Source organism: Armigeres subalbatus, chromosome 2 (assembly GCF_024139115.2).
Source record: "Armigeres subalbatus isolate Guangzhou_Male chromosome 2, GZ_Asu_2, whole genome shotgun sequence".
Lineage (NCBI taxonomy): Eukaryota > Metazoa > Arthropoda > Insecta > Diptera > Culicidae > Armigeres > Armigeres subalbatus.
The window spans coordinates 173,897,995-173,917,351 of NC_085140.1; the positions used below are offsets into that span (position 1 = coordinate 173,897,995).

General features: G+C 41.7%; 1 protein-coding gene across 1 annotated transcript in view; it reads left to right on the forward strand.

Annotated features, from left to right (window-relative positions):
• The window catches only part of LOC134211226 (uncharacterized), a 419,224-nt gene that overhangs the window by 121,121 nt on the left and 278,746 nt on the right, over positions 1-19,357 (forward strand). The window contains 1 exon segment of the mRNA XM_062687921.1: positions 7,863-8,845. Coding sequence (XP_062543905.1) covers positions 8,800-8,845 — 46 coding nt within the window. The 5' untranslated portion in view covers positions 7,863-8,799.

Sequence of the window (19,357 nt, forward strand, 5' to 3'; positions counted from 1 at the left end):
GATGGTCTTTTTAATGTTTAATTTGCCAATTTTCTTCTTATTTTTTACAGATCCAAAGTATTCGTTTCAAAATATTATCCTGACAGCAGTGGACATGGCACTCTTCTTGCGAAATCATTGAAAATCAACAAACATTTAAAATTGATTTGACATTATTTGATTTCCTTGTTTTATAACATTTTTGATAACAATTAAAATAAATATAAACATGAGCATATTTCTTAACTGTGATAAAAACAAACGAAACAAACTATACGCTTAAATTTTACTACTGTGGAAAACCTGTTTTTCAGTACTTTCCACTCAGAGTCGACTCTTTGGCAATAAGTAAAAATCATCCAGCCAAAGATTTTGCAAAATAACTCAAAATTGAGTACTTGCAGAAAAACTCAATTTTGAGTGGTTGCACTTTGCTGTCAAGTTGAGTCAAAAAGACTCAATTTTGAGTAGTTTCGTTTCGCCGTGTAGATAGTAGAATCTATAGATGAGCGAAAGCATGGCTGAGTTGTTTTTTTACCGTGACCACGCGCATATGACGTCACACCCCTTAATATTTTCATTGAAATCGTTACGTCATGCTCGTTTGGAGACACGTTTAACAGTTCGTTTGGAGACAGAAAATTTATCTTCGCTCAACTATAGATTCCACTATCTATAAGTGAGACCGGGAAGGTTCGATAAAGTTACGAAATAATAGAAGTCGAACAAAATTTACCCAGCCAATAGGTTTTTTTTTTGTTCGGGATGAACCACTGCGTCAATTTCATTGAACTTTTGTAGTATATCCGTGTCATTTGTTTAGTGCATGTCTTTCTGCTCCATTTCTATTGAGAAGAAATGAAGTAGTCGTTTTTGCCTTTCTCGTATACAAAGTATACGTAAAGGCTATATGTTCGCTTCAAAAACAAACTTTTGATCCGAGGACCGGAGACCCATAGTGTTATATACCAATCGATTCAGCTCGACGAATTGGAGTGATGTCTGTGTGTGTGTATGTGTGTGTGTGTGTGCGCAAATAGTTTAGCTCACTTTTTAGGTACTTATCCTCAACCAATTTGTTCTCAACAAGTTTCATTCGACGCAGAATCCTATCTCATTGTTTCCTATTGAAAATTGACCCGATCGGACTATGGGCTTAGAAGTTATGCCCAAAATACTATATAAAAGCACATTAAAAAGTCTAGCTCACTTTTTGGGCACTTATCCTCAACCGATTTGCTCTCAACAAGTTTCATTCGACGCAGAATCCTATCCCATTGTTTCCTATTGAAAATTGACCCGATCGGACTATGGGCTTAGAAGTAATGGCCAAAATACTTTTTTTTCATATAAAAGCACATTAAAAAGTCTAGCTCATTTTTTGGGCACTTATCCTCAACAGATTTGCTCTCAACAAGTTTCATTCGACGCAGAATCCTATCCCGTTGTTCCCTATTGAAAATTGACCCGATCGGACTATGGGCTTAGAAGTTATGGCCAAAATACTTTTTGCCTTTTTCGTATACAAAGTATACGTAAAGGCTATATGTTCGCTCCAAAAACGAACTTTTTATAGGAGACCCGGAGACCCATAGTGTTATATACCGATCGACTCAGCTCGACGAATTGGAGTGATGTCTGTGTGTGTGTATGTGTGTGTGTGCGCAAAAAGTCTAGCTCATTTTTCAGGCACTTATCCTTTGCTCGCAACAAGTTGCATTCGACACAGAATCCTGTCCCATTGTTTCCTATTGAAAATTGACCCGATCGGACTATGGGCTAAGATGTTATGGCCAAAATACTTTTTTTCATATTAAAACACGTTAAAAAGTCTAGCTCATTTTTTAGGCACTTATCCTTAACTGATTTGCTCGCAACAAGTTTCATTCGACACAGAATCTTGTCCCATTGTTTCCTATTGAAAATTGACCCGATCGGACTATGGGCTTAGAAGTTATGGCCAAAATATTTTTTTTTTCAAATTAAAGCACGTTAAAAAGTCAAACTCATTTTTTAGGCACTTATCCTTAATCGATTTGCTCGCAACATGTTGCATTCGACACTGAATCCTGTCCCATTGTTTCCTATTGAAAATTGACCCGATCGGACTATGGGCTAAGAAGTTATGGCCAAAATACTTTTTTTCATATTAAAGCACGTTAAAAAGTTTAGCTCATTTTTTAGGCTTTTATCTTTAACCGATTTGCTCGCAACAAGTTGCATTCGACACAGAATCCTGTCCTATTGTTTCCTATTGAAAATTGACCAGATCAGACTATGGGCTTAGAAGTTATGGCCAAAATACTTTTTGACCCTTCCTTCGGAAGTGTCTATAATTTCACTTTGTATGCGTTACGCAGGTGTGTTACGTATTGATCTATCAAGAAATCTCGTGAATTATTAAATAAAATGTATGGTATTTTAAACAAATACACTCTGTCATTGAAAATATAATTATAACAAATAATATGACATGGAATTATGCCTATTTTTCTGATTTGTTTCAAAGAAACAAATGATTTTAATTTAGGAACATATAGAAGCATGTATAAGAAAATCTTCTCAGAAAAGCAAAAAACGTAAAAATTGAAAGGGATTTCAAAAATTTCTTCAGTGGAAGCTAGATAGCAAATGTGAGCATGTTTTGAGACACAAATTGATCACTTGTATGCATGTATGTGTGCAAATTCTGAAATTTACTACCATAAAAATCTCGCTCATTTTTAAGGTATTGAACAAGTTTAGTTTTACCAAATTAGGCATCCATAAGGCGAAATATATGTTATTATTGAACGCTATTGAGTTTCGCTCAGATCAATACCTGATTTAGTTAGTTCTGGATTAATTGTTATCGAGGTCTCTGGAAATTACGAGTACAATATATTAAACCACCGTTACGGTAGTTACTAATCATGTCACAATAGTTATTCAATCAGACGAGCGCTTTATAGATAGGCAGCATGAAGCACAGTACGTTATCATTCGTTAAGTTCTCATTCAACCCATAACATCCGCCTTTGGGTAGGCAATTATTTTGTCAGCTTTACGGTAAATCACCGTGGGAAGCTGAGTAGTTTTATCTCGGTTTAAATACTGGAATCTGGAAAAAAATCCTGACAATTAAAGCCCCAAACGCAATACAACGGAACGGCGACGGAAACGGAAAATTTGACAGTATATATATTTTCTGTCAAATTTGCCGTTTCCGTCGCCGTTCCGTTGTATTGCGTTTGGGGCTTAAGGAAGGGTCAAAATCTCACTGTAGGTGGATTAATCTGGGTTTTTCATATTAAAGCACGTTGAAAAGTCTAGCTCATTTTTCAGGCACTTATTCTTAACCGATTTGCTTGCAACAAGTTGCATTCGACACAGAATCCTGTCCCATTGTTTCCTATTGAAAATTGACCCGATCGGAATATAGGCTAAGAAGTTATGGCCAAAATACTTTTTTTCATATTAAAGCTCGTTAAAAAGTCTAGCTCATTTTTTAGGCACTTATCTTTAACCGATTTGCTCACAACAAGTTGCATTCGACGCAGAGTCCTGTCCCATTGTTTCCTATTGAAAATTGACCCGATCGGACTATAGGCTAAGAAGTTATGGCCAAAATACTTTTTTTCATATTAAAGCTCGTTAAAAAGTCTAGCTCATTTTTAGGCACTTATCTTTAACCGATTTGCTCGCAACAAGTTGCATTCGACGCAGAGTCCTGTCCCATTATTTGTTGAAAATTGACCCGATCAGACTATGGGCTTAGAAGTTATGACCAAAATTCTTTTTGCCTTTCTCGTATACAAAGTATACTTAAAGGCTATATGTTCGCTCCAAAAACGAACTTTTTATAGGACCCCCGTAGACCCATAGTGTTATATACCGATCGACTCAGCTCGACGAATTGAAGTGATGTCTGTGTGTGTATGTGTGTGCGCAAAATAATCTCTCTCACTCACTGACTGACACTCACTTATCCTTAACCTCTATCTAAATCTTGTCCCATTGTTTCGTATCAAAAACCGGCCCAATCGGACTATGGGCTTCGGAGTTATGGCCAGTTTTTACAAAAAAAAAATCTTACTCTCTATTTAGGCACTTCAAGACAAAATTTTCAAAACGACTTATCTGCTTTTGTAAACAGAGATTCAAACGTCGATTGCACGAATCTCATAGCACTTCGACACAAACCAACGCCATCATCAGGTAGCCGAGACCTTCACCTGCCTATTGGTAGTGTTTGTTTGCGTGGGAGTGTTATCAGATTCGTCGAATCGACGTTCGAATTTTTTGTTTACAAAAGCAGATAAGTCGTTTTGAAAATTTTGTCTTGACTTACTCTCGGCCGATTTGCTCGCAACATTCGACGCAGAATCATGTCCCATTGTTTCCTATTAAAAATTGGCCGGATCGGACTATTGGCTCAGAAGTTATGGTCAAAATACTTTTTTTCATACCAAAAGTGCGAAGAAATTACTCCCTCGCAAGAAACGAGAAAGGCACTATCACCGCTAGGTGGATTAATCTGGGTTTTTATTCATATATTTTCTCAAGCTTAATGTAAGGCCTCTTTAGATTAAGGTACCGCTATTATATCCTACGAGAAATGGCTTATACCAACTCTCAAAGGCGCGCCCCTCAACCAGTTTCGGCTCAACAATAAGTGGGGTGATACTGATTTTGGCCATGCATCGGTACTGAGGTTCAAACATATTTTTGCTTCTTCTTATGAGTTCCGAATTCGTTTTTGTACAGAGATCTGATTTCATTGCGTTTTGGAATTTCTGAATCTTACCTTTACATAGAGCTTGAAGATTCATGTTGGCTTCGAAACCAGCCTAAGATTGAGTTACGTTTTTATAATTTACTCCATTGACTCCACCCAAAGAGAGGAAAAGATGGGTCATCTAAAAGCAAATTATAGTCGTTCCATACTCTTCCGACCATCACTCATAAGTAGGGCAAGACGGTATAATATGCCCCCCTAAGGCAACTCCTTGATAACTTTTTACTTTTCAACGCAATTTATGCAAACTTTGTGTTATTTGATAGTCCAGGAAGTCGCAAATGTATTGCCCATGAGTAGTCATATAAAAATATTACAGATAACACGTAATAAAGCCTTTTTGAAAAGTCGTGAAAAAATGGATTTCAAAAGGTGCCTGGGCAATACGCCCCACCTTAACCAAAGACGTTTTATAGCCCTTCATTAGTATTTTATCAATCCCATAATAAAAAGATTACAAATCCTTATATACTTGACATTAAAAAACCAACATAAGTCCATTTATTCAGGTTTTAATTACATTTAAATAATTTCATAAAATTTGGAAGCAACTGCTGCAAGCTCGCCGCGCTTGTGTCCAGTTGGTAAGGGCATATCGTCCTGCCTACACTGGGGCGTTTTGGCCAGTAAACCTATTTTCGTAAAAATCGTTACGTTTTTGAAGATGGAAGCAATTTTATATCATACTAGTCGACCCGGCAGACGTTGTCCTGCATAGTAGGCGAGAATGTGCGTTCCGAACTGCCCATGCAAAGTTCGCATAGGAATCACAATTTTAGTTATTCACGGTTTGCTCAACTTTACTCGTAATTTTTCCATTAGGAAATATCATATAAACCCGTCGGAAACTACAACGAATGTTTCTGCTGAAGAAATGAAAAAAATCCATCCAGCCGTTTTCGAGTTATGCGGATACGAACACAGACCATTTCATTTTTATATATAAGAAGATTAACCACTGAGAAAAGTCATTTTGTTGCCCAACTGAGTGTTCCAGTGCAAGTTTTGCGGACAGTATGCTAGCGTCGCTCCAGAATGTTGAGCAAACAAACATTGAAAGTTACATCAAAACTGTAACTTTTTGTATTTTTCTATTATTTTTATTACGTATTGCAAGTTGCAGTGGAACGTCAAAATGCATGGAATCTGGCTAGCAAATGTTGAGGAACGCCTGAAAATCTTTCAACCAGTGTTGTTGACAATGAAAATAGAATTGTATTGGTACTTCGCAAATAAATTATTTTCAGTCTTGGAGGAGTCAAATAAAATCTTTCGTTTTTAGCCAGTCTTTATTCCAAGAAATATTCAATTTTCAAAACAGAAAAATACTTGGTAAAATACGACAAATTTCACTTCAAAAACATGTTTTTTTTTTATTGTCGTAATGATACAATTATAGTCATTCCTGAAAGTCTGGCATCACTGTTTTTGGCGCGCTTCGAAAAAAAAATCTCGTCGAAAACCAACAGCTCTCAGCTGACGTCTAATCGTCCTTCTCTTTCAAGCTCATAAGAAGGATAGGATTTGACACCAAAAAGTTGACAGCTCGCTGCTTGAATTTTGGTTGGAAACTTCTTGCAAGATCTTTGCATTTCGCGTTTTGGAAGAAATTTGCAATAATACAAAAATACTCCCATATTCACATAGGATGATGGTTTTACAAATATGCATAGGTACCAACTGATTTTGACCCTTATGCTACGTTTAGACAAGGCACATGAATTGAGCAAGTCGCTTGAATCGAACGCGAACTGAACGTGTAAACACCTTAATTCAATTCACTTGAACGAAAAGAAAGTTGAACATGTTCAACTTTTGGCAAGTCAATTGAATTCAACTGAGTTGTTCAACTCACTTGCCCTGTCAAAACGTAGCATTAGTTAGTTATAGTTTTCTAGAAATCAAAGTGGGGCGTTTTGGCCAGGTGGGGCGCATTATACCGTCTTACCCTATTAACAAGAATAGTAAGAACTAGAGCACAGTGTGGTAAATCTTACTCCGTAATGCACCACGAAGAAGTGTCTACCCAGAATTACAGGCTCCGTTTACTGCCTGGCTAATTGTTTCACCCCCCATGCCATTCATCCCCTCGGCACGGCACGGGTCGCCTGACACCTTGGGATTCGGGGTTAGGGACGTTATGTTGTCAGCTTCAGTGTTGTACCGAGCCTGGCGATATGACCGGATTTACACCGTTACGCACTTCTTCAGAGTAACCATATCCCAGCGTAACGGGAAAGCCAATAGGTTAAAGCAATTCCTATTAACAGCTGAACATCCCTCAGGATGGAGATCTTTCAAGTCTGTTATCTATGCTTTTCGTCCATCATGCAAATGCAAATTTGCTTTCCACAGTCTTGACCAGTGATGACGCTCAGACCAATTATTTCGATTCTACCCATGTTCTGTATTTCCTCATGTGTAGCCCTGTGCTGCTCTAAAACAATGGGCCACTGGTGCCAGCACCCATTAGTCAGTAAGTATTAAATTATCTTTTACATTGTTATGACATATCAAGTTGATAAATTCAAATAAAGTTAAAATTGCATAAAAGTAATAATTATTCACTGGAAACGTCAACACAAAGCAATGTTTTCTCAAAGCGTCAGATATTTTCCCCGTAGACATTCCCTAATGATACATCTGTGAGTCGTTTTGAATTCCTATCCATACCATGGAATTGTTGGCCACTGGAATGGCATGGGGTCGAGCTGCCGACAAGTTGCTGACAGTTTTCCCCCATCGTTCTTTTGGCCTGTTGCTAAATGCCTCGAAGAAAATCGCAGCACCTAAAAAAATTTACACCCCGTTTGTCATCACCTGCACAAGCTGCTGACAGCTGGTAGAAAAGCCGAATCCCAGTCCGTAATTCAACTAATTTGCCACGAGCTGCTATTTGAGCTTGATGAATGACAAATCAATAACGAGTGCGAAAATTTAGATGATACAAACTTTAGAAACTTAGTTACAGTTGAACTTTTATCATGTACCCTTTACCAACGAATCTAGCTCGAATATTTTGTTCCGCGTGGAAAAATAATTGTCTTCTTAATCAAATTCAAAGTTACACAAGATCCCATTATTTCTTCTCTTTGTCCCGTTTCAGAAAACTTCGCACCGAGGGAAACTCATTAACGGAAAGTGTTTTACATTATCAAGATGAAAAAGAGAAACCATGGAAAATGAGAAATAGAGGATGCCCCCAAGGGAACGGATCGAATCGTCACCAATCAATCGAATGTCACGATAGTTTTTTTTTATCTACCATCGAAGGAAAGCCACGACAACTGTTGCAGAAGACATCAGAAAGTTCTGTCGGATAGACAAACAGAATTTGAAACTCCATAATGCAATCAAGCGTGTCATCAAGTGGAGGGTGAGGTGCGTAGTTAGAAAATGCAGGAAAGTGAAAAAATATTTCATAATCAGAAAAATCGCTTACAACAGCACCGGTAACGAACATCGTTGAAACACCTGGAGCCGGAAAATTATGGAAATTCTTTTTTATTATCTTAGTCATTGCTAAAGCTAGCTGTGTGGGAGAAAATTCTTTTGAAGTGTGTTCTTTCTTTGTTTACGTCCTGAACGTTTTGTGAAAAGAAAAGAAGTTTCAAGCGCCTCGAAGAATGGCTTGTTATTCTGCTTGACGGAAATATGTAAATGCTGGAATGCTTTTCTGGTGTGTGATGAAGAACGTGGGGATCTGAGAGTGGAAAAAGAATTCATCAGCGAGAATAATAACGTGGGAATCAACAGATTTTGAATCGTGCTAACGATTTATAGAATAAGTTTCTATATAGATATCTGGGGACATATAATGCGTGAAACGTTTGTAAATCCCCAGTTGAATTCAAATCGACGAAAAGTTGCAAATAAAAGATCGAAGAGTTTTTATTGAAAGCTCATAGACAAATATAAGCACAAAGACCAATAGAATTGAACGAAAAGACCTGATAGCTGTAAGGATACCAATACAACGACTGAAAGCCAATGCTGCAGCTGCTGTTCGGAGGAAAAGTCTGAACAGGGCGTCGAAGTTTAAGATGCTCGCTTTTGCTGCTTTACTAGCTGTACACGCAGGACTTGCAGGTAAGCCTAAACCTTTTTTTTTGTATCTTTATTAGGGAGGCTTTCAGCCCTTGGGTGGCTCACCTCCGGAAGCCTAAACCTTTTATGAATAATAATTTAATCAATTCTAATATGATTGACTTTGCATCAATTTTTTAAAAATATTTTTCATTAAAAAACTCAATGACCGCAACGCCGATGAAGTGGAAGTCGAAGGTTCAGAAAATAATTTGTTCTTTGTCATTGAAACAAATTTAACTCATCGCGAAAACGAATATATGAAATCTTGTCTTGTACAAAAATAGTATGATCTGCTGTTTGGTTTTCAAAATACATGAAATGAGTGAAATCTGTGGAGTCGAGGTCTACCCAGACTGATGCCCAAGAATTCACGGATTTGGGCAAGGTCGAATCGACCGGGGGCGTGCCAGCGAAGACGGTGGTGCCAAAGTCTACCCAGACTGAGGCTCAAGTATTCGTGGGCACGGTGGGGGGTGATTGCTCCAACGGAGTAGACACAAAAACGGGGGAGACAGTCTCCAGGGGATGAGCTCCCTGGGGGCCGCTCCAAAACGCGGAGGGTTACTACCCCGAACAAGGGTAGTGGGGATGGGGAGCTGAATCCCGGCCAGGTACCTCCAAAACCGGGAGAGGAAGGACCTGGAAAGGTCCGTCCACCCAGGAAAGACGGTGGTAAGGGATTACGGCAGGCTGAGAGCTCTCAGCCGCCCCAGACCTGGGAAATACAGGGGGATGACGCCTTTTGGACCCTGGTCAAGAACAAGAGGAAACCGAAGACGTCAAGGGCCGTAAAGAAGGCCCAGGCGAATGAGGGTTGCAAGAAGTCTAGGGTAGGCGCCAATCGCTCCAGGGCGATGCCCTAGTCATCAAGACGGACGAGGCTAAGTACTCGGACGTCTTGAAGGCGATGAGGAGTGACATCAAGCTCGGTGAACTCGGCGCCGACGTACGTCGAATAAGACGTACCCGGATGGGTGAGATGATCCTCGAGCTAAAGCGGGGCGTCTCGCAAAAGGGCGCCGCTTACAAGAAGTTGGCGGAGGAAGTCCTAGGCGAGACGGTCAAGGTGAGGGCACTCACGACGGAGGTGAATCTAAGGGTTAAAGACCTGGACGAGATCACCGAAGTCGAAGAGCTCGTCACGGCACTGCGGCGACAGTGTGAAGTGGAGGCGTCCACCGCAGCCGTTCGGCTACGGAAAGGTCCGGCAGGGACACAGGTAGCATTGGTTCGGCTATCTGCAGCGGACGCCTCCAAGATAGTCAAGTTAGGGAGCGTCAAGCTGGGTGGTCGGTATGCTCTGTGGGCATATATGAGCAACCCGAAGTTTGCTTCAAGTGCCTGGAACCGGGGCACAAGCAATGAGACTGCAAAGGCCCTGACAGAAGCAAGCTCTGTCGACGCTGCGGATTGGAGGGACATAAGGCACAATGCTGCACGAACCCTCCCAACTGTTTGATCTGTTCCAGCAAAGCTGCGAACAGCAAGCACCCCATGGGGAGTTCGAAATGCCCGGCGTTTAAGCGTGCTGCAAAATCACAGTGCAGGTAACGCAGCTAAACCTGAACCACTGTGATGCAGCCCAGCAACTGCTGTGTCAGACAGTTGCTGAATGGGGGACGAATATCGCCATCATAGCAGATCCTTACCGGGTACCCACCAGGAACGGTAATTGGGTCACCGATGGGTCTAAAATGGCGGCGATATGGACAACGGGGAAATACCCAGTCCAAGAGTTGGTGTCTTCGACACACGAGGGCTTCGTCATTGCCAAAATCAACGGGGTCTTCTTCTGCAGCTGCTATGCGCCTCCTCGATGGTCGATCGAGCAGTTCGGTCGAATGCTAGATTGTTTGACGACTAACTTGATGGGGCTTAGGCCGGTGGTGATAGCGGGGGACTTCAACGCTTGGGCCGTGGAATGGGGAAGCTGATCCACAAATCAACGGGGGCAGATCCTGCTGGAATCACTGGCCATGTTGGATGTGGACTTGGCTAATGTCGGTACCAAAAGTACCTACAGCTGGAACGGGGCCGAGTCGATTATCGACGTTACGTTCTGGAGCCCTGGCCAAACGAGTAGTTCGAACTGGAGGGTAGATGATGGCTACGCTCACAGCGACCACCTTGGGGTTCGCTACAGTATCGACTATACGTCCAGCATTCAGCGGACGGAAGAAGGGGCGAGGCCTAGCCCTCGTATGTGGAAGACATCATATTTCGACGACGAGGTGTTTAAGGAAGCGCTCCGCCGCGAGCACAATACTCTCGGTCTGAGCGGCGAGCAGCTGGTAACAGTACTCTCGCGTGCATGCGATGCCACCATGCCTAGGAAAGTCCACCCTAGGAATGGGAGGCCACCGGCTTACTGCAAACCTGCGCCGCACCTGCCTACGGGCAAGGAGGCGCATGCAGCGAACACGCACAGAAGAGGAGCGTGTTGAACGACGGGTGGCGTTCGTGGCTGCTAGAGCCGCTCTGAAGACTGAGATTAGATCAAGCAAAAAAGCCTGCTTCGAGAGCTTGTGTCAAAATGCCAACGCGAATCCATGGGGTGACGCCTATAGGGTCGTAATGGCCAAGACACGTGGGGCGATGGCCCCATACAGAGCGGTCTCCAGAGATGCTGGAGAGCATCATCGCGGGGCTCTTCCCACGTCACGACCCAAGTCCCTGGCCTCCCTTTGTGGAGCTGCCAGGGTGGCCGACGAGGGAAGAGTAACTGTGGCGGAACTTGCGGGGATTGCACAGTCCCTTAGTGTAGGTAAGGCGCCAGGACCGGATGGTATTCCGAACCTGGCCATCGAAGCGGCCATTGCTGAGGCTCCCGAGATGTTCAGATCTGTCATGCAGAGATGCCTGGACGAGGGAGTCTTCCCTGAAGCATGGAAAAGGCTAATATATAGCCTTTTCGTTGCACCTTGGTGTACGAGAAAGGCATAAGAAGGAAGAAGGAAGCAGAAAGAAGGAAAAATTAGGAAGAAAGATGGAAGAATAGAATAAGTAAGAAAAAAGCAAGTGAAAGCAGGGAAAAAGAAAAACATAAAGAACAAGGTTGATAGAGTATAGAAAAAGGAAGATGAAGGTTAGAAAAAGCAATAAGGAAGAAATAAGAAGGAACGGGGAAGACGGAAGAAAGAATGAAGAAGGTAGATAGAAGACGGAAGCAGGAAGGAATAATGAATAAGGAACAAGGAAGAAAGAAAAATGAAGGAGGTATAAATAATAAAGAAGAGTTAATGGAACAAGAAAGAAAGAAAAAGGAAGAAGAAAACAGTAAGAAATATGGAATGTCGTACAACTTGCGCACAGATGCTCCGACTTTACTCCAACCGAACCATATTTTCTGGGGGCGGAGTCAAAGTTGTACAACATACCGGAGCGTGTATGGGGCCCTTTAAAGTACAAAACCCACCCTTATCGGAAACCATGGAGCAGTGAATGCGAAAGATTATCAACACAAAAGAAGGATAAGCTTTTCACTGCTGTCGTAAGGAGTGACCCGAGATAATAATGCGTCTTTTGTGATTTTGCTGTTTGTTTTTTTTTTATCTTGTCAGAGAGCTTTCATTGGAATTGCTCACATTTTAAGTTGTAAGTCAAACACAGGGTAGATATTTATTATCTCTATCATGCTACACGCAGCGTACAATCAAACATGTTTGATTAAAATTGAATCTACCCCTTGATTAGAGAAGATGCATTAACGACGTGTCGTAGGATTATTGTCAATCTGGCGATGCGATGGCGAGTTCAATTCTCGGTCCGGCTTAGGAAACACGACATGCATGATGGATACTTGGTTACTTGACTATAACGTTCACATTTTCACAACATTCACGCGGATCATACGTGAAGCAACTTTCAATCTGCTCTATGTGAATATGATCACTTTGATTAAGAGGAATTGGTATGCAATGAGCTATAGAATAAACACCAATTCACAAAATCTTTGATATAATACAAATATATACAATATTCTATTTAAGCGTCGTTATAACACATTCCTACGACATGCATTGTGAAATAAAGGTTGTTTAGCGTAGTATTGGTTTATTATTGGAATACCAACAGACGTTGGAGAGCGTCTATTAAATACGTCACGTACGACACTCTTTAACCCTTAAAAGACTGGGACGACACTTCGACCATACTTTTGGTCATAACTTATGATGCCGTGGGCCGATTTTCGGAATTTATATAGTTTTACAAAGGGGAATAGCAGCACTTTCAAATGCCGTTACGAAATTCCGGTTCGTAGATTCCCGTCCGGAGGAATAACCGGAAATGTAGGGGACACCTCGCATATTTCCATGTATCGAAGGTCAAATTTTAATTGTAGTCAATAGTATTCTAATAAAAATAGCTCAAATCGACAATTATATTAATATATGATTGCCAGGAATCGATATCTGTGAATCAATAGACTTATATTGACAACTACGTCCACTATTCCGGGACCGGAATCACCGGTATGTGGTTCCGGAGGACCAAATCAAAATTTCAGAGAACCATACCATGCGACACATCAAATTACACTGCCGCGACGAGATATGGCCAACGAAAGTGTAATCGGACCGTTTTGGACACATGTGACCACTCTGGCACAGGTTCCGGTACGCCACTATCCGGTTCCGGAGGACCAAATCAAAATTCCAGAGAACCATACCATGCGACACATCAAATTACACTGCCGCGACGAGATACGGCCAACGAAAGTGTAATCGGACCGTTTTGGACACATGTGACCACTCTGGAACAGGTTCCAGTACGCCACTATCCGGTTCCGGAGGATCAAATCAAAATTTCAGAGAACCACACCATGCGACATATCAAATTACACTGCCGCAACGAGATATGACCAACGAAAGTGTAATCGGACCGTTTTGGTCACATGTGACCACTCTGGCACAGGTTCCGGTACGCCACTATCCGGTTCCGGAGGACCAAATCAAAATTTCAGAGAACCATACCATGCGACACATCAAATTACACTGCCGCGACGAGATATGGCCAACGAAAGTGTAATCGGACCGTTTTGGACACATGTGACCACTCTGGAACAGGTTCTAGTACGCCATTATCCGGTTCTGGAGGACCAAATCAAAATTTCAGAGAACCACACCATGCGACACATCAAATTACACTGCCGCGACGAGATATGGCCAACGAAAGTGTTATAGGACCGTTTTGGACACATGTGACCACTCTGGCACAGGTTCCGGTACGCCACTATCCGGTTCCGGAGGACCAAATCAAAATTTCAGAGAACCATACCATGCGACACATCAAATTACACTGCCGCAACGAGATATGACCAACGAAAGTGTAATCGGACCGTTTTGGACCCATGTGGCCACTGTGGCATAGGTTTAGCTACGCCACTATCCGGTTCCGGAGGACAAAATCAAAATTTTAGATAACCATACCATGCCGCGACGAGATATGGCCAACGAAAGTGTAATCGGACCGTTTTGGACACATGTGACCACTCTGGAACAGGTTCCGGTACGCCACTATCCGGTTCCGGAGGACCAAATCAAAATTTCAGAGAACCACACCATGCGATACATCAAGTTACACTGCCGCGACGAGATATGACCAACGAAAGTGTAATCGGACCGTTTTGGTCCCATGTGGCCACTGTGGCACAGGTTCAGCTACGCCACTATCCGGTTCCGCAAAATTTTAGACAACCATACCATGCGACACATCAAATTACATTGCCGCGACAAGATATGGCCAACGAAAGTGTAATCGAACTGTTTTGTACACATGTGACCACTCTGGCACAGGTTCTGGTACGCCACTATTCGGTTCCGGAGGAATAAATCAAAATTTCAGAGAATGGTTCAAAATACATTGCCGCGACGAGATATGACCAACGAAAGTGTAATCGGACCGTTTTGGACCCATGTGGCCACTGTGGCACAGGTTCAGCTACGCCACTATCCGGTTCCGCAGGACAAAATCAAAATTTTAGACAACCATACCGTGCCATACATCAAATTACACTGCCGCAGCAAGATATGGCCAACGAAATTGTAATCGGACCGTTTTGGACCCATGTGACCACTCTGGCAGAGGTTCCGGTATGCCACTATCCGGAGGACCAAATAAAAAGTGCTGAGAACCATCGAATCGAAATTTCAGGAATTGCAATTGAAGCGTTTTGGGCTCATTTGACCACCAAGTGAATAAAGCTTGAATTTTTAGCTATCCATGTACAAATTTTGGAATTTCAATGCATTGTGGCATTGACTTAGTAAATCAGTGGCCGTTACAAATATTTAATCAACACTATATCTTACTGGTCTCCGAAAGGTAAAGAGAGAACAGGTGTCCGTAAAAAAATAGAAAATTCCACAGATTTATAAAAGAATGTTTTGAAAATCCTCAAAATATTCCGGAAATTATACGGTTGCTCCCTCAAATTCTTATTATTATTAGTCCTATTTCATTTTCGTTGGCCATATCTTGTCGCGACAGTGTAATTTGATATATCGCATGGTATGGTTCTCTAAAGTTTTGATTTGGTCCTCCGGAACCGGATAGTGGCGTACCGGAACCTGTTCCAGAGTGGTCACATGTGCTCAAAACGGTCCGATTGCACTTTCGTTGGCCATATCTCGTCGCGGCAGTGTAATTTGATGTGTCGCATGGTATGGTTCTCTGGAATTTTGATTTGGTCCTCCGGAACCGGATAGTGGCGTACCGGAACCTGTTCCAGAGTGGTCATATGTGACCAAAACGGTCCGATTACACTTTTGTTGGCCATATCTCGTCGTGGCAGTGTAATTTGATGTATCGCATGGTATGGTTCTCTGGTATTTTGATTTGGTCCTTCGGAACCGGATAGTGGCGTACCGGAACCTGTGCCAGAGTGGTCACATGTTTCCAAAACGGTCCGATTACACTTTCGTTGGCCGTATCTCGTCGCGGCAGTGTAATTTGATGTGTCGCAAGGCATGGTTCTCTGGAATTTTGATTTGGTCCTCCGGAAACGGATAGTGGCGTACCGGAACCTGTGCCAGAGTGGTCACATGTGTCCAAAACGGTCCGATTACACTTTCGTTGGCCGTATCTCGTCGCGGCAGTGTAATTTGATGTGTCGCATGGTATGGTTCTCTGAAATTTTGATTTGGTCCTCCGGAACCGGATAGTGGCGTACCGGAACCGGTGCCAGAGTGGTCACATGTGACTAAAACGGTCCGATTACACTTTCGTTGGCCATATCTCGTCGCGGCAGTGGAACCGGATAGTGGCGTGCCGGAACCTGTGCCAGAGTGGTCACATGTGTCCAAAACGGTACGATTACACTTTCGTTGGCCGTATCTCGTCGCGGCAGTGTAATTTGATGTGTCGCATGGTATGGTTCTTTGAAATTTTGATTTGGTCCTCCGGAACCGGATAGTGACGTACCGGAACCTGTGCCAGAGTGGTCACATGTGTCCAAAACGGTCCGATTACACTTTCGTTGGCCATATCTCGTCGCGGCAGTGTAATTTGATGTGTCGCATGGTATGGTTCTCTGAAATTTTGATTTGGTCCTCCGGAACCACATACCGGTGATTCCGGTCCCGGAATAGTGAACGTAGTTCTCAATATAAGTCTATTGATTCACAGATATCGATTCCTGGCAATCATAAATTAATATAATTGTCGATTTGAGCTATTTTTATTAGAATACTATTGACTACAATTAAAATTTGACCTTCGATACATGGAAATATGCGAGGTGTCCCCTACATTTCCGGTTATTCCTCCGGACGGGAATCTACGAACCGGAATTTCGTAACGGCATTTGAAAGTGCTGCTATTCCCCTTTGTAAAACTATATAAATTCCGAAAATCGGCCCACGGCGTCATAAGTTATGACCAAAAGTATGGTCAAAGTGTCGTCCCAGTCTTTTAAGGGTTAAAAAACATTTTTTTCTATGAGTTGTTAATTGTCGTCTAACCACGCTCGATAAAGTGTTACGTAATATATAAATGTTCCCCTATTCGACTTCTATCATGAAAATTTAATTAAAGATTATTGATTTATCTTCCCCGTAAACGGTGAACGAGCTACCATGCCACGAAACCCGAGCGGTCATTTTACCAGCCCAAAAGCAAATATATAACAAACATGAACGAACAGACTACCTACCTAGGGGAGAACGGTCCAAAATGCACCCCTGGGGCAAAATGGCCTCCCTCATAAAATCACTCATATAATCTGTTGTAGTACATTTATGAACGAATATTACCATTACATTTCATAATTAGTTATCCATCATTGAGCTCCATTGGAATAATCTATCAAAATCCCTTCATATTCACTCAAATTTACCGATTTGCTATTCTTCAACATCATTCGTAAGATTGTAGCTCAATCCATTAAGAAAAAACAAACAACTATTCGTTCGCCATTATTTTATATGCAATTGAGTCATTTTAGACCACCATTCTGGCATTTTGCCCCAGGCCTATTTTTAAAACATTTTTTAAATGCGTTAGAAAGTCATGAAAACCTTATTGTTTTAAATAGGAGATCATTGTGAAATGTAGCTGGGTTTGTAAATGCCTGCACCTATACGTTGAAACGGTTGGGTATTTTTGTTTGTATGGGCGAAAACATCGAAAAAGCTTAAGGGGTGCATTTTGGACCGTTCTCCCCTACCTACCAATAATGTGGCGATGTTTTTCCACTTTTTCCAAGTATCTACACAGTCGTCTGAGATCAACTCACCAACTTACTGAACATTTCTTGATAGCTATCAGAATTCTATTAGCCACATCAATCTGAAAGCATCCGGAATAGAAGCAGAAAAGAAATAAACAATAATAGTATGACCCATCTTAAAAATATTGCATGGATCGTCACACTTTCCACAACCGCCATCTCTCCTCTAGGGGCGTTACTATCTGTTTAGCACCCACCACAAAGCTGGATTGACCTACATTCAATGCCCCCGCGCGGGTAATGGACGGGCGGTGTTTCCCCCTCCCCTATCGCTGTCAGGCATGAAGCTATCGGTCAACTCGTCAGGTGGTAGCAATCGCATCGCCAATTAGGAATCCAATTTAATTGTCTCTATTTTGCCGTTCCAGGATTATACGGAGTAGTGCCAATATTGGTGTTTTATTTTTCCAGGGAGCATTTGGTCTTATCTATTTGAAGGTTCTTTTTCCGCCACAAGCGGATTAGTGATAATTGGGTTGTTAAGTAGTGCTAATGCAGCGAATAGCGTTAAGATGGTTTAATGAGGTGTGGAAAATTACTTTATCTGATTTGTGAAGCGTGGGTTAATTGCTGCTATCCATTATTCGTCACTTTTGCGAAGTGATTAGGCAGCCTTAGCTAGTGCTAACGTTTTTGTGTTTCTTCAGATTAATTTGGTTTGATGTGAAGCATTTATGTATTTGCATTTCAACAGATTACTTGTACTTTGTTCAAAGTAGTGGTTCACGCTTTATTCAATCGTTAAATATTTGTCATAATGATCCAAAAAAAAATTGCAGACTGGATAAACATTGGCATATATGTATATCAGACTAACTACCTAGATAAATATTTGACATAATGCAAATACCTTGAGACAAAAGATATTTTAGTTACCAGATAAAGATTGTTGCTTCGTTTCCCCACAGACAAAAAGACATAACACATTGAACATTTACTCGTCAAAATCATTGTCGTGCAAACACTAGCGACATCTGTTGATTTCAGTTAGTTGGGCAAATCACGAACCAGATGGCGGTAGTGAGCATATGTCAAACTCGAGTAAACCCGATGCGCGCGCCCCGAGTGATCGATTGGCCAACTAATGATTATTTGAATTGACCAGTAAATCGGTGAACGATGGAATTTATACGAGCGTTATGTCTGTTTGTCTGTGGTTTCCCTTTGTTCTGCTGTTCTTTGTTCTTTGTTGTTTTTAATAACTTTTAATAAAAACGTTTTCAATAACAATTAGGTTATTAGCTTATTAGTACATTAATTAGGTAAGCCATTTTTCTGGGTTTTTCAACCCCACCTCCCCCATAAGATTTTTCCCATATAAATCAATTTTTATTTATATTCAATTTTTGGCTGGCGCGAAAGGACGATTTTAAGGTTTCCAGCCTGGGAGAAGTACAGCTATCTCCTGTTGTAAAATTAGATTTCGGTCGCCTTCTTTTATTTCTTCATAGATGCTACTCCGCCATGAGCGTCTGACGGGTTCCAGTCCAGTGCTTGTTTAAAGAAGCGAAAACAAAGCGCGAATCACCATTTTCTGTGGGCGCTGCCTATCCGATTTTGTTTTTTCGCACTTGTATACAAGTTTGATACATTTTTTTTATCAAGGCTTGTTATGATTCGGAACAGTTTTTGCCTCTCTCTTATCGTTGTTCGTTATCTATTGAGAGCGATTTCTGCAAACCCTGCTCTGGTGACAACAACGTCAGAGCTCGATGTTTGAGATCAAATTGTGAGGCCACCTGACACGAATTATATACCGGCAGCGCCATAGCGTGCGGTTCAAC